At 50.3% G+C, this 25771-nt stretch overlaps 2 protein-coding genes across 6 annotated transcripts in view; both read left to right on the forward strand.

Annotated features, from left to right (window-relative positions):
- The first annotated feature begins 7889 nt into the window (after nt 1–7889).
- Aldh3b3 (aldehyde dehydrogenase 3 family, member B3) lies at nt 7890–20742 on the forward strand. 3 transcript variants are annotated; one of them, XM_087591630.1, is made up of 10 exons: nt 7890–8793; nt 13505–13667; nt 14109–14219; nt 14395–14515; nt 14634–14719; nt 14831–14912; nt 15218–15604; nt 16009–16175; nt 18739–18838; nt 20144–20738. In XM_087591630.1, the coding sequence occupies exons 2-10, from the start codon at nt 13569–13571 to the stop codon at nt 20326–20328; spliced, it is 1338 nt and encodes a 445-aa protein (XP_087447756.1). In that variant the 5' UTR covers nt 7890–8793; nt 13505–13568; the 3' UTR covers nt 20329–20738. The 3 variants fall into 3 exon arrangements, 2 of the variants coding, with proteins under 2 accessions (XP_087447756.1, NP_001419525.1); XR_015641011.1 differs by having other exon boundaries at nt 7959–8089; nt 15950–16175; NM_001432596.1 differs by having other exon boundaries at nt 7985–8089; nt 20144–20742.
- A 2332-nt stretch (nt 20743–23074) lies between these two features.
- Aldh3b3l-ps1 (aldehyde dehydrogenase 3 family, member B3-like, pseudogene 1) overlaps nt 23075–25771 on the forward strand; it is a 14455-nt gene continuing 11758 nt past the window's right edge. The window contains exon 1 of one of the 3 annotated variants that reach the window (XM_087601581.1): nt 23075–23328. In XM_087601581.1, coding sequence (XP_087457707.1) covers nt 23291–23328 — 38 coding nt within the window. In that variant the 5' untranslated portion in view covers nt 23075–23290. The remainder of the gene's footprint in view (nt 23329–25771) is intronic. The other 2 variants (XM_087601582.1, XR_015647804.1) reach the window with 2 other exon arrangements.

Raw genomic sequence — 25771 nt, forward strand, 5'->3', positions numbered from 1 at the left:
AGAGGGCGTTAGACCCCTGAGAGCTGGAGTTAATAGGTAATTGTAAGCTATTTACTGTGGGGGCTGGGAACTAAACTCAAGTCCTCTTCAAAGGACAGGAAATGCTCTTAACCGTGGGGCCATCTTCCCTGCCCCCATCCCTGTTCTTTATACTTTAGACACTTAAATATTGCAGACAGCATAAAAGAAAATGAAGGTTTTGTGTGTTTCTTTTCTTCTTTTTTTTTTCTTTTTTTTTTTTCCAGAGCTGGGGACCGAACCCAGGGCCTTGCGCTTGCTAGGCAAGCGCTCTACCACTGAGCTAAATCCCCAACCCCTGGTTTTGTGTGTTTCAAATCTCAGGTACTTCATATTATAAAATTTGGCGAGGTTGGGGATTTAGCTCAGTGGTAGAGCGCTTGTCTAGCAAGCACAAGGCCCTGGGTTTGGTCTCCAGCTCCAAAAAAAAGAAAAAAAAATTGGCTTGGATGAGGTCAGAATACTTTTTCCATGGGTCCAAGATTCTAAGGTTCACTAATTGTGTCTGTCACATACTTTGATACATGTGTCTGCCCCTTACTGTCTCATGGAGCCTGATTGTGTCCTTAGATGCCCAGACACACGGCTTGAGATGCTGGTCAGCAAGATGACATGTGGAACTAGGTGTTATGGTGCACTCCTTTAAGCCCAGCACTAGGGAGATAGAAGCAGATCTCTGTGAGCTTGAAGCCAGCCTAGTCTTCGACATAGTGAATTTCAGGACAGCACTCTGACTCAAAACAACAACAAAGGTGGCATGTGGCTGCTACCACACACTGTTGTCATGGGGGAAAGTGACCTTCTTCTCTTCCTCCTCTTCCTCCTCCTCCTCCTCTTCCTCCTCTTCCTCTTCTTCCTCCTCCTCTTCCTCCTCCTCCTCTTCCTCCTCTTCCTCCTCTTCTTCTTGAGCCATGATCTGTCTATATATCCCTGCCTGCCCTGGAACTCAATATGTAGAACCAGGCTAGCCTCAAACTCACAGCTATCTAGCTCCTGACTCTGTCTGCTTCCCACACTGAGATGAAAGGCATGTTCCACAAGGCTGGCCAGGATGATAGATAGCTCCTACACCATAGCTCTGGTTACCATCTGCCTAGGGAACCTCAGCCCTCAGCCACTATCTTACCTCACAAGGCTCTGCTGTGTGAAGCCTCATTTTATCTCAGCTTCATTTTGTTGGGTTTCTGGGCTGGAGACAACGGCACAGGCCTTGACTTCCTCCATATCACAGCCTTCTCACAATGAACGATGCTTCAGAGCTTTTAGAAGAACCTCTCCTGATGTCATAAGGCCTTAGCACTGTCAGGAGAATGGAACCTTGTTTTCTTCTTTCTCAACACTCTGGACGATGTGTGGGCTCCTGCTCTGTTGCTGAGGGAGGAAGAGTTTATTTTGGTTTATAGTTCCTGAGGGATGCAGTCCATCATGGTGGGCAGACAGGGCAACAGGCAAGGAAAGGGGGTGGGAGGGCAGAAACAGGAAGGGCTGATTTCATTGTATCTATTCTCAGGAAGCTGGGGCTGGTGACAGGCTATAAACCCCCAAGTACAGAGCCACCACCTGGAGGCTAACAATGATATAAACACAGATAAAAATGTTTGTGTCATTCTTTTTTAAAAAATGGTTTTATTTGGGGCTAGAGAGATGGCTCAGCGGTTAAGAGTACTGGTCAGTCTTCTAGATGTCCTGACTTCAATTTCTAGCAACCACATGATGGCTCACAACCATCTATAATGAGATTGGATGCTGTTTTTTGCCATGCAGGTATATATGCAGATGGAGCACTCATATACATAAAATAAAATACATTTTAAAATTTGTTTTATGTGCATTGGTGTTTTGCCCGCGTGTATGTCTGTGTGAGGGTAACAGATCCCCTGAAACTGCAGCTACAGAGACTTGTGAGCTGGCGTGTGGGTGCTGGAAATTGAACCCAGGTCCTGGAAGAGCAGCCAGTACTCTTAACTGCTGAGCCATCTCTCCAGTCCCATGTTTATGTCTTTCAATAAGGTCACAATTGACTGAATAGCAATAAATTCACACAGTTCAGCGGTTTCAGTGATAGCAGCTTCTAGATGATCCTGCCTACCTTGGTAGCCTGACCATGTTCTTTTATTACTAATATTAACTCATATCACACAGCACACAATACATCTACGTATGTGTGTGTACACGAGTTTATGAATTAGTAAAAGTTCAAGAGGGTACAGCAGCATTTAGAAATGGCCTGGAGGGAATGCAAATAAATGTACTCATAAGATGAGAGAAAGATGGATGTGGTGTCACACGACTTTAACCCAGCACCCAGAGGCAGAAACAGGATGAGCTCTATGAACCTGAAGCCAGCCTGCTTTACCCGGCGTCTTAGTTCAGGGCTACTATTGCTTGGAGGAAAGGATGCATTTGACTTACACTTCTATATCACTGTTCATCAGTACAGGAAATCAAGATGGGCACAGAGGGCAGGAACCTGGAGACACAGAGGTACTGCTTACTGGCTTGCTCATAATGGCTTGCTCAGTTTGTTTTCTTTTTTAAAGAGTTATTTATTTCATGTATATGAGTACACTGTAGCTATCTTCAGACACACCAGAAGAGGGCACCAGATCCCCTTGACAGATGGTTGTGAGCTGTAAGCAACGGGTCTGAGGGTACCTGGAAGAGAATGGGGCACAAGGGACGCGAAGAAGGACGCCAAGACAAGAGTCTGATCAAGGCGACAATTTTATTTTTCCCCAAGGCTGAATTTATACCATAACATGGGTAACAGAGGGAGGGGGGAAATAAGAAACATTTATGCAGGCCAAGGACACAATATTCGTGTGGTCAGGGAGTAGGCTGATGTTGACAGGTTGTCAGAAAAGTTACAGGTTTGTCATATCTATTAGTCAGCAGGATTTTGGTTTTTCAGAAAGGTTACAGGTCATCACATTGGGTATCTTTATCATATGATTATTATTTTGACCACCAGATTTGTATTAGTCTTCTGCAGTTGGCTGAGGATTTTCCATGAACCCAGTCATCCTTAATTCTAACCATAATAATAACATCAATGATGGAGGGCTTCAAGGGCATCACTCCCAACAATGAGCCACCATGTGGTTGCTGGGAATTGAACTCAGGTCCTCCAGAAGAGCAGTCAGTGCTCTTAACCACTGAGCCATCTCTCCAGCCCTTGTTTTTGTTTTTGTTTGTTTTTTACTGTGGTTTCATGTAGCTTTGGTTCATATGGACTTTGCTAGAACTCATAGTCATCCTCTTGCCTTTGACTCTCTACAGCTGGGATTATAGGCATGTCAGGTGGATCTCTGTAAGTTCAAGGCCAGCCTGGAGTACATAGAGGGTTCTAGCACAGCTAGGGCTACACAGAGAAATGAGAACCAAAAACAACAAACAAACAACAAATAAACAAACATTGACAGGGATTCCAAGGTGTGGGAGGCCAAAGTGTCCCAGAATCAATCTATTGAGTCCTGGAGAGGGAGCCAGGGGCCTGAAGGCATGGGCACAGCTGTTTTTCTCTCACCCAAGAAGGCTCCCTGACTTGGACACTCTGTAGCTTGTCCCCCATCCCTCCTCCCCCAGTCCACCCTCTCTTGTGCCATGGCTTTTCACTTCCCAAGGCTCAGTGAAAACACTGCTAGATCTGTGTTCAGACTTTTTTTTTTTTTTTTTTTTTTTTTTTTTGAGCTTGGGACCGAACCCAGGGCTTTGCGCTTCCTAGGTAAGCGCTCTGCCACTGAGCTAAATCCCCAGCCCCCAGACATTTTTTTTCCTTACAGTTCTGGTATTCAGCTGGGCTGTACCAGCTTCTAGTAGGTGGACTCCATTCACTCTGTCCTGTCTCCACCCTGGGAGAGGGGGACAACACCTGCAAACCCTCTGGTGTCTCTTCCTCATTTCTTTCTTTGTTTCTTTCTTTCTTTTTCTTCCTTCCTTCCTCTCTCTCTCTCTCTCTCTCTCTCTCTCTCTCTCTCTCATTCTTTCTTTCTTTCCTTTTTTGTGTATGTGTATGTGCACTGAGGCTGGGGATAATCTCTGCTGTCCATCTTTAGTAGCTGCCCACCTTACTTTATGATACAAGGATCTCTCACTGGACTAGAATTCACCAAGACTGGCTGCTCAGTGTCCCAGGGATCCCCCATCTCTGCCCCACCTGCATTCTGGGATTATAAGCATGCAACACCACACCTCACTTTTCCACACGATTCTGGTGTGGGAACCCAGGTCGTCCGGCTTAAAAACCAGGCACGTCATCAACAGAGCCTTCTCTCCAACACTTTATCTTTCTTTTCTTACAAGGACATCCATCAGATCCCCACAGCCAGCCCTATCTTTATGATTTAATCTAACCATCCCCACAAGGGGCCACCCCCAAATATTGTCACACTGGGGTTTGGACTTGAATATATACACTTGGAAGGCATTGCCAGACTTCACTGGAGTGTCATGGCTGACGGTAGCATGCTTGGTGGTTGGTCACTTTATGTAGAAGCCCCCAGAGGAAAACTAACCTGCGTCGTCTTCCCATTTAAAAGTCCCACTTCACCCTCATGGTCATCCTCTGCAGTAATGTCTTCTTAGGCTGGTCTCATTAGTGTCTGGTGGCAGGATACCCCACCTCGTCCACCAGGTACCAGCCACTGTCTGCAACCATCCAGGCACAGAAGTCCATGGTTCTCCACAGGGTGTGAGGTAGCTCTAGGGAACATTTTGCAATGGGTGGAGATAACCCTGGTTTCACAACTGGAGGATGTTATAGGCCCCGGCTGAGCAGCCAGGCCCAGCTGTTACTCCTGTGCCTGCAGATGCAAGTGACAGAGCAACAAGTTGCACCCTGGAGCCTGTTGACACCATAGCTTTCCAAGTGCAGGAACCTGCTAGGTCAAAACATGACTGCCACCTAGAGTCAGACCAGCCAGGTGTCCCCCTGACCGACTCCAGGTGGCAACCTCCAGCTCTAACCTGTTTGTCCTCATTGACTTGGGTGTGTCCAGGTCTGTCCATTTCAGTCATAGCTGCCTTGTGGTATCCCTGGTGCCAGCTTGGCTTTTTCTTTCCTTTTCTTTCTTCCTTCCTTCCTTTCTTCCTTCCTTCCTTCCTTTCTCTTCTTTTTCTTTTCTTTTTTCTTTTTGGCTGTTTGAGACAAGATTTCCTTTTAGTAGCTCTGGCTATCCTGGATCTCTTTCTGTAGACCAGTCTGGCCTTGAACTCACAGAGTTCTACCTACCTCTGTCTCCTGAGTGCCCATGTTAAAGGAATGTGTCACCACTGCCCAGCATGGCTGCCTGTTTTCTATACTCCTTCCCCATGAGCTGCCATTGCCCAAAACATGTTGAAAAACCCACAGCTGGCTTTGTCCCTGAGCCCCTGACTCACACTTTGGGCATCTGCTCTGTGTCTTACTGGGCACTTGTTGAACTCTTTATCCAGATAGGACTCAGGGGCCCCACCTCCCAGGGCCCAGAATCTGAGAACTACAAAGTGACTTTCAGTGGCTTCAGCAGGCACCTGGTCAGCCCCCATCTTCCCCTGCCCTTTGCCCCCAGACCCTGTCCTCCAGTGCAGGACAATCCTTGCAGTTCTTCCAGGAAGGCATTCGTTTTCTTTTTAAGATAAGTTCACATAGTCCAGGACAGCCAGGACTACAGATGTGCTTCTCCAGGACCAACCCATCCAAGGCCACCAAAACTCTGATAGTGACCCAGTTTGAACTCTCCATGGCTTTGATTTTAGTCTGCGTCAAATGCAGACTTCCTAGCACACAAGATGTGGCTGCTTCCTGCTACCTGCCCTGAGCCCTCTGCTGTGTTTTACTGATGGCCTCTGTTCACTTGACTGGTTCTCTGCCTCTCCCCCTGTCCCATTGTTAGGCTCCTCCCTGCGTGGGTGTGTCAAGGCAAGGGTAAGGTGGTTTTTTCATCTGTGGGCGTCTAAGTATGTTCTCTGAGAGCTGTGATCCCATACTCCTTAGGAGTGACAAAGAATGGTGTTTGCCTCCTGCCCCCACCCTGAGGTCAGTAGACAGTAGATCTGGAAACAATAGCTCCTAACTGCTGGGACTGGGAAAGGACCCTGTGGAGAAAGGTTCTCTCCAGATCTGAGAAGGTTAAGGATCTTGACAAGAGGGTCATTCAGATAGGCCATAACTTGAGTCACAGACGTCCTCATAAGAGACAGGTGGGCTTCGGATGTAGCTCTGTGGTTCAGGAGTTGAGCACTTCATGCTGCAGGCTCTGGGTCCATTCCCAGCACTGTGATAGGTGGAAAGAGTGGATAGATGTGTTCTGAGACAAAGGCCATACAGAGACAGTGAGTCAAGGGTTTCTGGAAGTTACCTGAGGCTGGAAGGCTGGAAGACATGGAGAAGGCTCTTGCATGGACTCCAAGGGAACTGGGTGCCATCTAACATCAGTCCTTCTCTCTCTCTCTCTCTCTCTCTCTCTCTCTCTCTCTCTCTGTGTGTGTGTGTGTGTGTGTGTGTGTGTCTTTTTTCTTTCTTTCTTATTTTTTTTAATTTTGAGACAAGATTTTACTCTGTAGCTCTGGCTAAACTCTTTGTGTAGACCAGGCTGGCCTCAAACTCGACGGCAATCCACCTGCCTGGGCTTCCTGAGAGCTAGAACTACAGGTGTGAGCCACCATATTCAGCATGGTTGTGGATTTCTGTCTTCAGTGTTGTGAGAGAGCACAGCTCTGCTGTCTCGGCCACTTTGGGACATTTGTCTCAGCAGCCTGGCACAGGACCGAGAGGGGTACAGGGAGCTCCCTAATGGTTTGATTCCACTCTGCCCATCGCTCTCAGGATCACAACTGTGCAGGTTCCTCCCTGGTTTGGTTTTCTTTAAAATGCTTCTCCACTAAGTCAGCTTCTCCACTGAGTCAGCTTCTCCACTGAGTCAGCTTCTCCACTGAGTCAGCTTCACACAGCCTGTAGCCTCCATACAGTGTAGCTACACAACTCAGGGTAGGAAGTCATCTTTGGGATCCACCTGCTACTCCTAGGCAAGGCCACCCCAGAGAAGCCATCTCATGTCCCCTCGGCTCCTACTGTGCTTCCTTCCTGGGCCCACATGGGCATTTAGCTCTGAAACTAACAAAGATTCATGGAGCAGAGGTTTGTACTGTGCTGTGGCTTCCACTGGCTGAGCTCCAAGCACAAGGAAAGGTTCTGCCAGACAACTTCTGATGGAGACTCCTTCTCTGCACCCCTGAACTGGGGGTGTGTTTGATGTCTGGGTTAGGGAGGAGTGGGGCATAGGGTATGGTCACCAGCGAGGGACAGTGGCAGGGCTGATCCCAGCCTCCTGCTTCTTAAACCCTAGGAGGTACTGGGTGAATGTGCACAGAAACAATGGGAGCCTCTGGTACCACAGCCCCAGAAACACTGACTTGTGCCTGAAGCTGTGAGCATGCCTTCTCACTCCCAGGACAGTCTCTCAGAAACAACCACAATTACATGCAGGGAGGTTAAATAACTCAGCTTGGTTCCACACAGACAATAGGAAATAAGGTTATGAGTGACATCCACCTTGGGGGAGTCCCCTCCCCCCTCCCCCCATACCTACCAGGTCTCCTCTGCAACTGTTGGTCCCTCCTCTGACCTCTGTGTGGCATTTGACCATAGGAAAGTGGAAATGAAGTTAGTTTCCTTGGTTAGCCAGACAGGGACAGCCTGGCTGTGCATGTGTTTGAAGGTGGAGATGGTGACTTAGTCTGTGGGGGCTTCCTGGAGGACATAGTATCTCTGGTGGAGCTCTGGTGAGGTTTGCCCCAAGACATTTTCCCTTCCAGCTAGCTTCCCAGCTGCCCCTCCATGCCTTGGAAACCTGACCGTCCTGTCATTCCAGTTCCCTCAGTGGAGAATTGGCAGAGGAAGGGTGTGAGGTTTAAAAGCAGCTGCCCCAGGAGGACCGAATCACTGCGCTGTCAGACGTGGGTGCAGGACTGTGGTCCAAGGGCACTTAGAGTGACTGGCAGAGACAGAGGCAGGAGCTAGCGGGGAGGAGAGGAGCTGCACATCTGGAGCCAGAATGCCCACCAAAGGCAAACACCCACAGCCTGACCAGGGGTAGGTGCACCTGCTGAGAGGAGCCTCAGCAGGGATGAGGAGGTCACAGATCAGGGGAAGGACCAGGAGCCCAGGGGTTGAGCCCACTAAGGAGCCTCGAACTGGGGGTTAGGGATTTAGCTCAGTGGTAGAGCGCTTGCCTGGCAAGCGCAAGGCCCTGGGTTCGGTCCCCAGCTCTGAAAAAAAAGAAAGAAAGAAAGAAAGAAAGAAAGAGAGAGAGAGAGAGAGAGAGAGAGAGAGAGAGAGAGAGAGAGAGAGAGAAAGAAAGAAAGAAAGAAAGAAAGAAAGAAAGAAAGAAAGAAAGAAAAGGAAAAAGGAGCCTCGAACTGCAGAGTGATAGGTGGACCAGGAGACTCATGGCAGAGGTGGGGCCAGGGGGATGGTGATCTTGATCTTCCTTGTCCTTCTGAGCATCATATCCCTGTGATAGTTGCTGGAAGCACCCAGTTTCCCGGGGGTAGGGACAAGCCCCGTCTTTCCTGGAGAAGTTCTAGGTGACACGAGGCAGGTTTACAGGCATATGGGGACCTGGTTGAGCTGTGACCAGGTTGTTAAAAAGAATGGGACTTCTTGGGAGACCACTCCAGAGCTGAGTTACTGTTTCAAGTTTAAAAAGCCACATTCTATCAGGGCAGAGTAGCACAAACCTGTTATCCCAGCATTCTAGGGATCGAGGCAGAAGGATCCTGAACTCAAGAATTCAGGTATGTAATAAATTCTGTATCAGAAAGCAAACAAAAAATGAAACCGGGAGTGCATCTTAGTATAGAGTGCCGGCCTAGTGTGCCAGGGCAGCCTTGGGCTTCACCCCTTGCTGATGTGGGTTGCCCTGGTGCTGTTAGTATTTTGTTGTTTAGTTCTACTTCCTCAAGAGGGGCTGTGGTAGATCATGTACTCAGGTGATCTCACAGGACCTTCTCTCCCTTCTGACTGGTCAAATAAAGACTAGAGCCAATGATTGGGCAGTGGAAGGTAAAGGTGGGTCTGGAGGTCTCAGAGAGGGAGGAGAGAGAGGGGGGGAGAGAGAGCATGAGAGAGAGAGGGAAAGAGAGAGAGAGAGAGGGAGAGAGAGAGGAGAGAGAGAGAGGAGAGAGAGCAGGAGGAGGGGGAGGAGGAGGAAGAGGGGGAGGGGAGGGGGAGGAGGAGGAGGAGGGGGAGGAGGAGGGGGAGGGGAGGGGGAGGAGGAGGAGGAGGGGGAAGAGGAAGAGGAGGGGGAGGGGGAGGAGGAGGGGGAGGAGAAAGAGGGAGCAGAACCACGTGGCTTGGAGAATCTGCAAGTACCAAGGGGTGTCACAGCTGGGGAATAGATTAGTACAGTGATATATCTGCCCAATCTAGGCATATATCTTATAAATAGAATAACTGGGTTCTGTGTTTTTTATACGGGCTTATTGGGGTAAGAGATTACTATAACACCTAGCACTGTATAAATGGATCATTCTGACACAAGCTTGTCATTCTAGAACTTGGGAGGAGGCAGGAGGATTGGGTTCAAGATCATCCATCCTTGACTTCATGTCAATGTTGAGGCCAGCCTGAGCTACATAAGATTCTGGAGAGAGAGAGAGAGAGATGTTGTAAGACCCCATAGTGGCCTTACCTTAGGATCACAAATTGACAAATCGACCGCTGCAATGGCAAAAGGTTTAATGATCCACGTATGTGGGGTTGCTCATCCACACAGGGAGAGGCAACCCTGATCCCAAAAAGCACATAATTCTTTACAGAGGGCAGACTTCAGCAACAGGGTTAGCTGGCCTATTCTCATTGGTGGAACACAGGACAAAGGATCTGGTCAGGTATTGGCTGGCCTGCTCAGGCTGTTCTTGGCTTAGTCAGACACTTTCCTCATCCAGCCATTCACCTGGCCTTGGAAAATCACTGGGAAAGGGCTAAGTTGGCACGCCCCTTAGAGCAGGGAGGAACTGGGTGGTCGGCAGGGTCATTATGACATCTTGTGGTTGTTCTCAAGATTTACCACAGGGAGGGGTAGGGGGGTCTTTCCGAGAACAGTATCTTTGTTTTGTACTAACTTATGGTCAGAATAGTCTGGTCATTCTGACTACTAAAACTTTGTCATAAATTAGGCAACCTGAAGTCAGATGTATTTCTCAAAACCTTGTTTTTACAACTTTGTTTCTTTGTTTCTCATATCTATGGAACTATGAAACCTTATTTCTTCAGCGGGGGGGGGGGGAGAAAGACAGAGAGAGAGAGAGAGAGAGAGAGAGAGAGAGAGAGAGACAGAGACAGAGACAGAGACAGAGACAGAGACAGACAGAGAGAGACAGAGACAGAGAGAGAGAGACAGAGAGAGAGAGACAGAGCGATCGAGCTGGGGTTGGGGGTGTGTGGTCATGTTTCTGTGTTTCCAGAACTGTGACTTTTTTTATTTTTACATTTAGTGTGTGTGTGTGTGTGTGTGTGTGTGTGTGTGTGTGTGTGTGTTTGCACCAACTAGAATGGGCAGGTGCAGTAGAATGACTGTAGAAAGTGCAGGTCAGAGCACGGCCTGTATGAGCTGTTCTCTCCTTTGACTGTGTGGGCTCCCGGTATCCCAACTCCAAACTCAGGTCATCAGGCTTCCTGGCCACTTACTGACACAGCTCGCTGATGTGAAGTGTAACATTCTTTTTTTTTTATTTAAAGATCTATTTATTTTATGTATATGAGTGCATTGTAGCTGCCTTCCGACACACCGGAAGAGGGCATTGGAGAAAGCACTCAGCATTAGCCTATAGCCTCCACACATACATGTACACTTCACTTGTACATACACATGAGCACACATACATTTGAACACACACACCACGGACAACACATTGGTACATGACCATAATATTGGTGAGAGAAGAGGTCTGTGGGGTCCACAGAGATGTATTGGTCAGCAGCCACTGTGAATAGGACAAATCAGCTGGCCTCTTGGAGCCTCAGTCTTCTCACCCTAAAAATGGGGTAACAGTATCTGCCAGGCACTATAATCCCACTCAGGAAGAGTAAAAGTCGCAATTCCTTCCAGTCTTGTTCCATGTCATATTTGGTGTGCACAGAATCCACCCTGGTTCCCCGTGAAGCAACTCCCATCAAGACAACTGTCCCTGATACACCCCATTTCTCACACTCTGTACCCCAAGGACCTTGCCCTGCTATCCCACATCCACAGTGCACAACATCCCTGTGTCTTCACTGCAGTTAGAGCCGAGATGATGGCTCTCTGGTCTGCCTCTGGAGATGCCTATGGTGCTGATGCCTCTGGAGATGCCTATGGTGCTGATCCTGTATAATTACAGACTCGTGCCATGTAAGTGACACGTCAGTCAGTGACAGTCAGTGAGCACAACAGTAATCCTACAGATTATAATTGAGCTGAGAGGAGTAGGCTGCCCCACATTAAGGCGCCCCAGGGGCCTTACTACATCCCAGGTTCAGCCCCAGGAAGGCAGGAGGAAGGATGGACACTGTGAGAACCATGGGCAACGTGACCAGGAGCTCATGGAGCCTGGGCAGGGGGCATCGTGAGGGCTGGTGACATGGCTCCCAGAAGGAGCGCGAAGGCATAGAGTCTAGGCCAATTGTTCCAGTTGTCCAGGGAGTGGGGAACCAAGTAGCCCCAGGCAGGCCCAGGTCCTCCAGGGAACCTCTGCAGGGAATGGACCCTGGTCTTCCTGGCTAGGGGTCTAGGTGGGGACTCCCCCAGGTCTGGCTGTATGGAAGGAGGGCCTGGGTCTCCATTCAGGCCTGACAGGAGGAGAGTCTGCTCAGGGACAGTCCTGAAGGCCCCAGGGGAGAGGGACCTGAATGTGGAGTCCTCAGCTGGGAAATCAGCAGCTCTGTCATGGGAGGAGGACAAGTCTGCACTCTCCTGTCTCCCCACATTCCTCAGCTGAGACAGCCCCTGGGAGCCTGCAGTGGCTGCTCAATTTAGCCTTTTGTTCTTAAGAACAGGCTCTGTCCTGAGAGTTCTGTCCACAGGGGGCGCTGTCCTGAAAGTTCTGTCCACAGGGGGTGCTGTCCTGAGAGTTCTGTCCACAGGGGGCACTGTCCTGAGAAGACAGATTACTGGAGGGTAGTGACTTTTAAGCCTGGCAGATACTGCTATCCATTGTAAGACTACTGAGGCTCCAAGAGGCCGGCTGTCCCGACAGGAGCTCCACTCCAAATGGTGCTGTTTTGTAGCCATTCACTGTGGGAGCCGTTCCTGATTTACACACCGTTCACAGGGAGCACTGTTCCAAGAGCTCTATTCACATGTCTGTGCCGGCATTAGATGATCTCTATCCATAGGGGTGTGTCTGGGTTTCAGTGAAGAAGGTGATAACCTGCTGAGGCCCAGGGGAAGATCCAGATGCTGATGGGGACAGGGCCTAAAGGACACACAGTAGGGATGCTATTCCCCTGCTCCCTCCGAGGGCCATGACCATGTCCCAGTACAGCTCCCGACTACACAGATGCAAAGCTCACACCTGCATTCATTCAGGTCAACACAAAAGTATACACACAAGAGTACATACACACACACACACACACACACACACACACACACACACACACAGTGATCCACAGACTCAGAATACAGATGCTTGTTCAGAAACATAGACACATGGACACAGGCACTCATTTGCACATGGGCACAGCAAGAGCTGTGAAATGAACCTTGTGGGTTGGCTCATGCTTTTCATTCCAGCTGTGTGGGAAGTAGAGACAGAATGGTCAGGATTTCCCAGGTCACTTCTAGCAATGTAATACTCTGGAGGCCACCATGAACTACATGAGACCGTGTCTCAATAATCCAACTGTCTTAGTCAGAGTTTCTATTCCTGCACAAACATCATGACCAAGAAGCAAGTTGGGGAGAAAAGGGTTTATTCGGCTTACACATTCACATTGCTGTTCATCACCAAAGGAAATCAGGACTGGGACTCACACAGGGCAGGAAGGAGGAGCTGATGCAGAGGCCATGGAGGGGTGTTTCTTACTGGCTTGCTTCCCCTGCCCTTGCTCAGCTTGCTCTCTTATAGAACCCAAGACCACCAGCCCAGCAGTGGCACCACCCACAATGAGCTGGGTCCTCCCACCTTGATCACTAGTTGAGAAAATGACTTACAGCTGGGTCTCATGGAGGCGTTTCCTCAACTGAGGCTCCTTTCTCTGTGATAACTTCAGCTTGTGTCAAGTTAACACATAAAACCAGCCAGCACAGCAAACAAACAAACAACAAAACAAAACAAGCTCCAGGTTCACCAGCATTCAGAAGCACTCAGCGCCATTGCTGTGCCTGACCTGCAAGGTCATTGGAGAAAGGAGACACTCATGGAAGCCCATAAGCTTCTGGATATGGCATGGACCAGCGGTAATTAGAGTGTGTTGTAACCATGGTGACAGTCTCAACCACTCAGTTAACTACCCATGTTTCAGGACGGACCCTTTTGAGGAAAAGTTACAGAGGCTGAAGGAGGCCTTCAACACAGGGAAGACAAAGATGGCCAAGTTCAGGGCTGAACAACTCGAGAGCCTGGGCCAGTTTCTGCAGGACAACAGCAAGCAGCTACATGATGCCCTGGATGGAGACCTGGGCAAGGTGCTGTGCGGTGTGGGTGTGGGGCATGCATCTTTGGAGACACAGGATAGTGCTATTCTATCTGTCCCAGGCTAGCCTTATCCTTTGTGAGACCTTGAATCCCTGAGAGAGTCATACTTGTAATGTGATGGGCTGTGTGTCCACATCGTGGCCTGCGTATTTATCCCCTGCCTTAGATACAGAGCGCAGTATTAACTCAGGAACACACAAGCACTCCCTTCCCCTGAGAGGCAGCTTCATGGAGGTTCTCAAGTCACAAATTAGGAAACAGGCACTCAGTGTTAAGTTGCTTGTCCAAAGTCTCAGTAGAGGCAGTTGCAGTCCAGGATCAGTCCCCATGGCACCACCACACACTGTTTATAAGCTCAAAGGAACTGTCTCAAGCCCTAGCCAAGCCAGAGACCCCAGCCCAGCCTTGAATCTGACCTCCCCACCCCACAGTCAGCCTTCGAGTCAGACATGAGTGAGATCATCCTGTGTCAGAACGAGGTGGACCTGGCCCTCAAGAACCTGCAGACGTGGATGAAGGACGAGTCTGTGTCCACCAACTTTGTGAGCCCTGTTGACTGAGGGATGGCGGGTGAAGGTGGCAGTGGGGCGGCAGGGCACAGGGTAGCCTGCCCCAGGCCAGTCTGCTCATTTGGGGACTCTGTCACCCAGGGAGTATGTGTAGGTGTGGGTGTGGGCTCCTACCCATCGTGCACGTGACTGTGGTTCTGCATCCTAGCTCACGAAGTTCAGCTCAGCCTTCATCCGGAAAGAGCCCTTTGGCCTGGTACTTATCATCGCTCCCTGGAATTATCCTCTGAACTTGATGATCATGCCTCTAGTGGGGGCCATTGCTGCAGGTGAGTGGGGCTCTGAGCCCTCCTAGTCTGGTGATCCCTCCCTAAGAAGGCTTCCAGGGTTCTGTGGAGGGTGCAAGCACCCGCCTCTCCTCTCTACTTCCCCATTGGCTCCTGGCAGGAAACTGTGTGGTGCTGAAGCCATCAGAAATGAGCAAGAACACAGAGAAGGTGCTGGCAGAGCTGCTACCCCAGTATCTGGACCAGGTGAGCACAGTTCTGCCTATCAGGCAGCCGGCATCCCCCCACCTTGTCCTGGCTGGTGGGGATGTCCTCCTGCCCTGGGTCTGCCTCCTGAGCTGTCTTCACGCCTTGTAGAGCTGCTTTGCTGTGGTGCTGGGTGGGCCCGAGGAGACCGGGCAGCTGCTGAAGCACAAATTTGACTACATCTTCTTCACAGGTAAGGACAGCCCCGTCCAGCATCCTGGGGAAGGGAGACAGCAGATAACACAGTGGGAAAGCAATGTGGGGCAAGGCCATAAGCCAGGGGAGGGGGTGAGTAAGAGGTGGAGGTGTCCCTGAGGATGGCTCTCCAGGCCCTCTGAGAATCTTGGAGATTGGCTCCTGGGCGGCCGGGATGGGGGCAGACTCTCGGACGTAGGTGGAACAGCCCAGAGCTTGTGTTGAGAAAGGGCTCTGTGGAGAGAGGAGGCCAAAGTTGATGCCTAGACCAGTTGACCAGGTGCCTCTCGACCATGTTCTCAGGGAGCCCTCGGGTAGGCAAGATCGTCATGGCTGCTGCTGCCAAACACCTGACGCCCATCACCCTGGAGCTGGGGGGTAAGAACCCCTGCTATGTGGATGACAACTGCGACCCCCAGACAGTGGCCAACCGTGTGGCCTGGTTCCGCTACTTTAACGCCGGCCAGACCTGTGTGGCCCCGGATTATGTCCTGTGTAGCCAGGAGATGCAGGAGCGGCTGGTGCCCGCCCTGCAGAATGCCATCACGCGTTTCTATGGAGACAACCCACAGACCTCCCCCAACCTGGGCAGAATCATCAACCAGAAGCATTTCGAGCGGCTCCAGGGATTGCTGGGCTGTGGCCGTGTGGCCATCGGGGGCCAGAGCGATGAGGGGGAGCGCTACATTGGTGAGTCTCCTGCCCTGTCACTGGCACAGGGCCCTGCTGGGCTGAGGCATTTCCATACTGGAGGGGCTTCTCTGAGCCCATAACTGAGTTCTAGCTTTTGGTGCTAGGAGCCCCCACACTGTGGTTTTTGGTCTGTGACTCCTCAATTCTAAACATCTGTCCCACAGCTCAAACCTTCTGAGCTACATCCCTGTTCTAGGTACTCAGAGTGTGGTTTAAATTCCTGCCCAACCCTCTATTGTCCCATATCCCAGAAGGTAGAATCCCAGACACTGAGTCTCGAGTCCTCATAAATCAGCCCCTGAGGTTCCCCATCCTGGAATCCAAGCTCTCTCACCCTCACAGGCCCTGCCCTTCTGCAAGTCCTGCCTATGGAGAGGCTGAGTCGACTCCTGTGTCCACAGCCCCCACAGTGTTAGTGGATGTGCAGGAGACAGAGCCCGTGATGCAGGAGGAGATCTTTGGACCCATCCTGCCCCTGGTGACTGTGAGGAACCTGGATGAGGCGATTGAGTTCATCAACCGGAGGGAGAAGCCACTTGCGCTGTATGCCTATTCCAACAATGTGGAGGTGGGTGACATTTCCAGAAGTGGACTATGGGATAAGAGGAGCCCTCTGCACAGTCACAGAATTTTAGGGATGGTGGCTTCTTAGGCTCTGTCCTTTCCCTCCCTCTTAGAAGGCACTGAGGTCCCCTTCCACATCCTATGGAGACCACACTGGTTTTCCTGTGCACCACATCTGACTGAACCTAGGATCCTTTTTTTTTTTTTTTTTTTTTTTTTGAGTCAAGGTCTTATGTAGCCAGACCTCATACTCACTGTGTAGCTGAGATGGCTTCAAGCTCCTGGTTCTCCTGTCTTCACATCATAGTTCTGTGAAAACGGAGGTTCACACCGTCTCTGGTTTCAGGAGCTGAGAAAGCGCTGCCAAGCAAGCTCCATCCCCAAGCCCTCAGCACTGGTGTTGTACATGCTTCTTTTTTTTTTTTTTTTTTTTTTTTTTTTATAATTAACTTGAGTATTTCTTATTTACATTTCAAGTGTTATTCCCTTTCCCGGTTTCCGGGCAAACATCCCCCTAATCCCTCCCCCTCCCCTTCTTTATGGGTGTTCCCCTCCCCACTCCCCATCCTCCCCCCATTGCTGCCCTCCCCCCAACAATCTAGTTCACTGGGGGTTCAGTCTTAGCAGGACCCAGGGCTTCCCCTTCCACTGGTGCTCTTACTAGAATATTCATTGCTACCTATGAGGTCATAGTCCAGGGTCAGTCCATGTATAGTCTTTAGGTAGTGGCTTAGTCCCTGGAAGCTCTGGTTGCTTGGCATTGTTGTACATATGGGGTCTCGAGCCCCTTCAAGCTCTTCCAGTTCTTTCTCTGATTCCTTCAACGGGGGTCCTATTCTCCTTTTTTCTTTTTTTCGGAGCTGGGGACCGAACCCAGGGCCTTGAGCTTGCTAGGCAAGCACTCTACCACTGAGCTAAATCCCCAACCCCGGGGGTCCTATTCTCAATTCAGTGGTTTGCTGCTGGCATTCGCCCCTGTATTTGCTGTATTCTGGCTGTGTCTCTCAGGAGCGATCTACATCTGTCTCCTGTCGGCCTGCACTTCTTTGCTTCATCCATCTTGTCTAATTGGATGGTTGTATATGTATGGGCCACATGTGGGGCAGGCTCTGAATGGGTGTTCCTTCTGTGTCTGTTTTAATCTTTGCCTCTCTATTCCCTGCCAAGGGTATTCTTGTTCCCCTTTTAAAGAAGGAGTGAAGCATTCATATTTTGATCATCCGTCTTGAGTTTCATTTGTTCTAGGCATCTAGGGTAATTCAAGCATTTGGGCTAATAGCCACTTATCAATTGTACGTGCTTCTTAACTTGAGAGTACATTTATGGAAAATCCACAAAGGCAGTAGATTTCCCATGTATTCCACACCCAGTTGCCCCATGAAGGGGCCTGGCACAGGTCAGAACCAGGAAAGGACCTCAGATATCACCACCACTGGCCCTCCATCTGTCCCCCCCACCCTCTCCCCTCCGTCTGTGCCCCTCCATCTGTGCTGCCCGTGCTTTTGATTCCTCAGGCTTTTAGGCCTCAGTCTGTGTGGTCAGATCTTTGTGCTACCCCAGTTTCTTGGTTCCTCTCAATTCAATAAAAGGCATAGGATTTCCAGAGAGTTTGCCCTGGAGGTAAAGGCTGCCTCTGAGTGCCAGAGAGCTACTCATGGCCAGGGAGATTAATAGGTACTTGTGCAAGGCCTTGTCTGCCAGTGTCACTGCTGGGAGCTGTCATACCTCTTCCTGAGTATTGAGGCAAACATCTAAGCTGACCTCTGGGGAGGTGGGAGAGGCTGCAGATCTTCAAAGGATGCCGATGAGTGGGCTCTGCAGGTATGATCCCAACTCCAGGGGGTGGGGGATTTTCCCCCAGAGCCATTCGTCTAGACAAAATGTGTGTGTGTGTGTGTGTGTGTGTGTGTGTGTAATTCGCATGTTTTATAAGGCAGTTTTTTAAAATTATTTATTTATATGAGTACACTATCGCTGTCTTCAGATACACCAGAAGAGGGCATCAGATTCCATTACAGATGGTTGTGAGCCACCATGTGGTTGTTGGGAATTGAACTCAGGACCTCTGGAAGAGCAGTAGTGCTCTTACCCGCTGAGCCATCTCCCCAGCCCCTGAGGCAGGTTCTTGTAGACTAGGTTGGTGTGTTGAGTTCTCTATGTAGCTTTAACTCCTGGGGCCAATGTTTATCAAGTTGGTAAGCCCAAGCTTGACCTTAGAGGCCCAAGATTGTCCCACAAGGGTGCTTACTTCTCTCTCCTTTCTCTCCTGCAGAACTGCCTCAGTTATAATAAGACTCAGTAGCCCACTTGTCCCCCTCCCCTGGGAAACCTCCATGACCACCTGGCACCTCACTATGCCTCCACTCTGCCTGTCTCTAGCCTCATGCCTTCCTCCTCAGGATTAGGTCCCAACACCCTGCCGGGGCCACTCACAGGCAAACACACAAGGAACATGTTCCCAGCATAGGGATCCAGGAGTCTGTCCTACAAGACCCCCTTGGACCTCAGGCCCTCACCAGAACAAAGCTCATCCAGGTGTGCTTTACAGGTTCCTCTTTCTCTCCCAGGTCATCAAACAGGTGTTGGCCCGGACCAGCAGTGGGAGCTTCTGCGGGAACGATGGCTTTATGCACATGACCCTGTCCAGCCTTCCTTTTGGAGGAGTGGGTAGGTGGTGACAGAGCTCTGCCCTCCTGGGCTGGTCCCCCACCTGCATCCCCATCCTGCTACTTGACCACACTAACTGCAGAAGATGCACCCCACTCTCAGTTCCCAGTGCAGTGGGCAGGAGCGGAAGCCCCTCTCCACTGAGTGTCCATCTAGCCTGCCTCCCTCCCACCTCTCTTCAGTCTGTGGTGGAAATTTTGTGTGGGTGAGGACCAGATAGGCTGTTTTGTGAGTTTTAAGAAAGCCCACCTAGGGGGGTTGGGGATTTAGCTCAGTGGTAGAGCGCTTGCCTAGCAAGCGCAAGGCCCTGGGTTGGGTCCTCAATTCCGGGGGCGGGAGGTGGGTGGGAAGAAAGCCCAGCTGTGGCCTTTAGCCAGCCGCTAAGCACCTTGACTTTCATCAAGCAACACTGGTCCTCGGCTGCCCATCCCCCACAGAGCCGTGGGTGTTTTCTAGTGATGGGGCTGCATACTTGCCCCTTCAGCCTTCCCATGTCCCTGTGAACATAGGCCTGGGGATCTCTACCTCCAGCAAGCCCCACTGGCAGAGGTGATCTTGGCAGGCACTTTCCCTCTGAACCCACTTCATTACTGAAAGGGTATCCTGTTCCTTCCACTTGGTAATTCTAAGTAGTGGGATGAGTGACAGATGGCCCTGGTCCCTCCTGGTCTGTCTTAGAGGACCTACTTCCTTCTCTCTCCCTCAGTTTTGTCTGCTGTGACAGCCATTGAGCTTGGTCCTAACATGTCACCAACTGCCAAGGCTCTTGTTGTCCCCAAGCCTGAATCCTTTGGGCTTTCACCTACAATATTCATCTGGTTGACTCCACAATCCTCTGGCCTCTTTCATTCCCAAAATCCCAGCTTCATGGCCCCTACTTCACCCAGCCATTCCCCATGTCTTCCCCAGCTGGGTCCTTGTCCCTTCCTAGACAGTGGGAGCTGTGAGACTGAAGATTCACTTAATTTCTATCAAAGCCCTAGAAGAAGGGTGCCAGCATCACTGCAGAATGAGGCAAAGTCACTTACTCAAGGTGGCATAGATATTAGGGACAAAGCTGGGGCCCATCCCCCACTCCCACCCCAGCAACCTGAGTTTAGAATATAATCCACTGGCCACTGTTTGCCTATCTTGCACCAACACCTGGTAAACTGGTGCTGGGGCTGGCTCAGGGCTCAGCCTTTTACATACAGTGCTTTATTTAACCCAATGGATGAATGGGGAAACAGGCTCAGAGCAAGGTCTGTATGATATCTTCTCAACTGTCCATGGAAGGGCTGACCCTATGTCCTATGCTGTCCACAGGATCGAGTGGGATGGGCAGGTACCACGGCAAGTTCTCCTTTGACACCTTTTCTAATCAGCGTGCCTGCCTGCTGAGCTGCTCTGGGATGGAAAAGCTTAATGACCTCCGTTACCCACCCTATAGTCCCCGTAGGCAACAGCTGCTAAGATGGGCTATGGGCTCCCAGAGCTGCTCCCTCCTGTGAATGTCACCTTGACTCCTCTCTCTTGCTGTTCTGCCCCAACATACCTGAGCTTTCAGTGGATTTCAAGTTCCCAGTGGTTCCTGAAAGGCCAGGTGTCTGGTCCAGCCTGTGAACACCCCACTTCTGGAACTCTTTCTGAACACACCTGCAGCCATGCAAAGCCTCCAGGTAGCTGGTCCAGCCCCTGCCTGTAGCACAGCACCCTCAGCAGCCTCCTGACCTTCTGCTTAGACAGAGAGATTCCCTCACCAAGTTTGGGCAGACCTGGTGACTGAGGGGGACTTTCTTTGTCAGATCATAGCAGGATCCCAAAAGACAGAGCAGTTGCTGACAACTCCTGGAGGGTGGCTTTGTCCCACCTGAAGTGACATGATCATGAACCCAGATCAGAATAATTGGTGGAATCTGTCTGAAGCGTGTTCATTAGTTACTTTCCTGTAGCTTCTATTGAATGCCCTGATATGCACAAGTTCAAGAAAAGATTCTCTTGTAGCTCATGGTCAGAGGGTTCGGTCAGCCTCAACATCTGATGAAGTTAAGGATCTTGCCAAGATCCTGGCCATCCACACAACATTCACTTCAGTCCCAGGCCCCTCATCAGAGGGAAGCAGAGGGTGAGAATGTAGTTCAGTTGTACAGTATTTTGTCAAGCATGTGAGAGACCAGGATTACTGAAGGAGGAAGATGTGTGTGGCGTGATGTGTTGTGAGGGAAGATAGAAAGGATTCAGTAGATGTGTCCTGAGACAAAGGTCATGTAAAGACAGAAGTCTGAGGAGGGGTGGCTACCAACCAAGGATGCTTGGCAGCCACCTGCAGCTGGAAGGGCAAGTGGCTCCTCCCGCACAGGCTTAGGGAACAGGCCTCAGCATATTTTTTTTCTTTTTCCCTCTCTGAGACAAAGTCTCAGTATGTAGTCTTGGCTGTCTTGGAACTCCTGGCAATCCTCCTGCCTGGGCTTCCTGAGAGCTAGAACTACAGGTGTGAGCCACCATATTCAGCATGGTTGTGGATTTTTGTCTTCAGTGTTGTGAGAGAGCACAGCTCTGCTGTCTCGGCCACTTTGGGACATTTGTCTCAGCAGCCTGGCACAGGACCGAGAGGGGTACAGGAAGCTCCCTAATGGTTTGATTCCACTCTGCCCATCGCTCTCAGGATCACAACTGTGCAGGTTCCTCCCTGGTTTGGTTTTCTTTAAAATGCTTCTCCACTAAGTCAGCTTCTCCACTGAGTCAGCTTCACACAGCCTGTAGCCTCCATACAGTGTAGCTACACAACTCAGGGTAGGAAGTCATCTTTGGGATCCACCTGCTACTCCTAGGCAAGGTCACCCCAGAGAAGCCATCTCATGTCCCCTCGGCTCCTACTGTGCTTCCTTCCTGGGCCCACATGGGCATTTAGCTCTGAAACTAACAAAGATTCATGGAGCAGAGGTTTGTACTGTGCTGTGGCTTCCACTGGCTGAGCTCCAAGCACAAGGAAAGGTTCTGCCAGACAACTTCTGATGGAGACTCCTTCTCTGCACCCCTGAACTGGGGGTGTGTTTGATGTCTGGGTTAGGGAGGAGTGGGGCATAGGGTATGGTCACCAGCGAGGGACAGTGGCAGGGCTGATCCCAGCCTCCTGCTTCTTAAACCCTAGGAGGTACTGGGTGAATGTGCACAGAAACAATGGGAGCCTCTGGTACCACAGCCCCAGAAACACTGACTTGTGCCTGAAGCTGTGAGCATGCCTTCTCACTCCCAGGACAGTCTCTCAGAAATCATGATATTAAAGGGCTGGGAGATGGCTCAGTGGTCAACAGCACTGGTTGCTCTCCCAGAGGACCTCAGCTTAGTTCCCAACACCCACATGGCCTGTTACACTGTGACTCCAGTTCCAGGGAATCTGATGCCCTCTCTGGCCTCTGTGGTTACCAGGTGTGCATGTGGTGCACAGATACATGCAAGAAGACCACATGCATGCACACACTACACATACACACATACACACATACACACATGCACACATGCACACACCACACATACATACACACACACACACCACACATACACACATACATACACACATACACACACCACACATACACACATACATACACACATACACACATACATACACACATACACACATACATACACACACCACACATACATACATACATACATACATACATACATACATACATACATACATACACACATATACACATACATACATACACAGACAGTAAGCTCAGAGAGGCTAAATAATTTGACTAGGATCTCACAGTAAATAGGAAATAAATACGTGACATTCCCCCATTGGAACAATCCCCCTGCCTGCGGAGTCTCCTCTACAACTCTAAGTGCCCTTTCCCCTACTCCCCTACTCCATGTGTGTCATTTGGTCACAGGAGAGTGAAAGAAAAATCCCACACTTTTTTTCTTCTAGACAGGGACACTCTCATTGTGTGCGTTTCTCTCTCTCTCTCTCTCTCTCTCTCTCTCTCTCTCTCTCTCTCTCTCTCTGCGTGTGTGTGTGTGTGTGTGTGTGTGTGTGTGTGTGTGTGTGTATACACGTGCGCACACACATGGGCATGTGGGAGGAGATGATTTAGCCCCAGGAGTCTTCCTGGAGGCCACATTGCTCTCAGGAACCTGATGAAGTCTGTCTTCACCTCCGACTCCCATGACTTTTCTCCTTACTTGCTAACTCCTTTCATCGTCTCCAGAACTTTCAGACCAACGGAGGAGCCTGTACAGCCTGTCATTCCAGTTCCCTAGAGCTGTGCCCAGGAGGCAGGGAGGGAGGGAGGGAGGGCCCTGGGTTTAGGAGACAGCTGCCCCACCCATCATTCGTTAGAGCTTCAAGATCAGGCCCTGCACTGCCAGGTAGGGCAAGGCAGTGTGGTCCCACCTAGAAGGATCGGCCGAGGCAAGAAAGAGCCTGGCTAAAATAGGAGCCGCACATCTGGAACCAGAATGTCTGCTGCGGACACAGGCTCGGAGCCCTGTCAGGGGTAGGTGGGGCCGCTGGCACTGGTGACAAAGGGGCTTCACTACAAAAGGCCTTGGGTGGGGGACAGTTCTGCTGGGAATGGGATATGGAGTCACTGGTGAAGGGCAGGGCCAGGAGCTGAGGGTTTGAGGCCAGCAATGAGCCTTGGTCAGTACTCATTACAACAGGACAGGTGGCCTAGATCAGAGGTACACAGTCATCTGCCTTGTTCTTCTGAGCCTCACATTCCAGTTACACATAGGAAACACCCAAGAGTCCCAGGCCCATCCTGTCTGGAGGAGCTCCGCGCTGCTAAGGTGGCAGTCACACAAGCAGATGGAGATCTGGCAAGGGACACCAGAGCTGTGACCAGAGTTAGAAAAGAGGGGACGTCTTAGAAGGCAAGGCCAGAGCTGAGAATTGTATTTGTTTGAGTCAGGGTCTTACTGTGTAGTCCTGGCTGTCCTGGAATTCATTATGTAGACCAGACTGGCCTCAAACTTACAGAGATCTGTTTGCCTCTGCCTTTGGAATGCTGGTATGCATTACCACACCCAATCTAGTTTTAGGTTTAAAAAGCTACGTGACCAGTGGGGCTCAGTGGCATACACCTGTAATCTCAGCTCTCTAGATGCTGAGGTAAAAGGAGCATGAATTCAAGGACAGCCTAGACTGCATTGGGAGAAAACAGTGGGTCTGGGGATGGCAGAGGGCTTGCCTAGAGTGCATCAGGCTGTGTCTGATTCCCAGGACTGCATACACTGAGCGTAATGGCACTTGTCTAATCCCAGTACTTGGAAGGTAGGAGCAGAAGCATGAGGGTCAGGGGTTCTAGGTCATCCTTTGCTAAATATCAAATTCAAGGCTGACATGAGCTACACAAGATCCCTTCTTTATCCCACTCCCTGCCCAAAGTGATGGCAGCACACACCTTTAATCCCAGCACTCCAAGCCAAGGTGGGTGGAGCTCTGTGAGCCTAGGCCAGCCTGATGCACATAGAGAGTGCCAGGTCAGTCAGAGCTACATAGCGAGGCCAAGACTCATTTTAAAAAAAAGTGTTGTTCACTATGGATCTAAAAATGTTGCAGTCTCTTGGAAAATCTGGAAGCAACTGAAAGGTGTAGAGGAGATGATAAAAGCCATGTGACTAGAAGCTCAGCATGGTGGCACACCTCCAGACCCAGAAGCAGGGGATTGCTTCAAGTTCAAGGCTGTGCAGTGAGATCCTGCCCCTCCCCACACCCCACACAGTGATTCCCTCACATCCAAACAAAAGCCAGCTGGGCACGAACGTCCACCTGCTAAGCCACTGTTGGGAGGCAGAGACATGGATCCCGCTGGGTTGCAATGACTAGAGCATCTCAAGGAGTGAGGTCTGGGTTCAACCATGCATTCCGCCTCATTAAAGAAAGGGAACTGAGGAAGACAGCAGGTGTCAACCTCTGGTCTCCACATCTCCACACACACTGCAAGCAGTCACTCATATGTATGAACACACGTGCCACACATATATGCACACATAACTCCCCCTCCCACGCACATACCAAATGGGACACATACTGGAACATGGTCATAGGGTTGGTGTAGGAGAGAGCTGTGAGGACTGAAAAACACCCACTCTCAGAAGCTTGAGGTTGCTGCTCTCATTTCCTTTCTGTCAACTTGATAAAACACTCTGTCCAGAAGCACCTTAGAGGAGAAAAGGACTGATGTCATCTTACAGGTCAGAGACCATCACTGCCATCAATGCCAGTGATAACTCAACATCAAGGAAAAACAGCAGAAACAATGGAGGATTCTGCTTTCTAATTAGCATACAGGCTTATCCTCAGCTACCTTTCTTACATAGGCCAGGACCACCTATCTAGGGAATGGTGTCACCCATAGTGGGCTATGCCTTTCTATATCAACTAACAATCAAAACAATCACACACAAGCAAATCTGGTTTGGGCAATCGCTCATTTGTGACTCCCTTCTCAAGTGACCTTAGGCTGTGTCAGGTTGACAGTCAAAGTTAACTGGGACAAATCAGGTGGACTCTCTGAGCTTCACTTTGTCATCAGTATGGAGTAATGATACATACTATGAGGTTTAAATAAGATGAGACATGCCACCCCTCTGTCCAAATGCCTGTTCTGCCTTTTTTCCAGCCTTGCACTGTGTTGTATTTGGTGTTCACAGAATCTACCCTGGTTCCCCGTGAAGCAACTCCCATCAAGACAACTGTCCCTGTTACACCCCATTTCTCACACTCTGCACCCCAAGGACCTTGCCCTGCTATCCCACATCCACAGTGCACAACATCCCTGTGTCTTCACTGCAGTTAGAGCGGAGATGATGGCTCTCTGGTCTGCCTCTGGAGATGCCTATGGTGCTGATGCCTCTGGAGATGCCTATGGTGCTGATCCTGTATAATTACAGACTCGTGCCATGTAAGCGACACGTCAGTCAGTGACAGTCAGT

Source organism: Rattus norvegicus, chromosome 1, assembly GCF_021556685.1.
Source record: "Rattus norvegicus strain SHRSP/BbbUtx chromosome 1, alternate assembly SHRSP_T2T, whole genome shotgun sequence".
Taxonomy (NCBI): Eukaryota; Metazoa; Chordata; class Mammalia; order Rodentia; family Muridae; genus Rattus; species Rattus norvegicus.

Bases quoted from the DNA above. Each gene is read 5' to 3' on its own strand.
- Aldh3b3 (NM_001432596.1), top strand. From the start codon at position 8,052: ATGCCCACCAAAGGCAAACACCCACAGCCTGACCAGGG. The intron at 8,090-13,504 runs GTAGGTGCACCT...CCCATGTTTCAG, and splicing joins CACCCACAGCCTGACCAGGG to GACGGACCCTTTTGAGGAAA. The intron at 18,839-20,143 runs GTAGGTGGTGAC...TGCTGTCCACAG, and splicing joins CCTTCCTTTTGGAGGAGTGG to GATCGAGTGGGATGGGCAGG.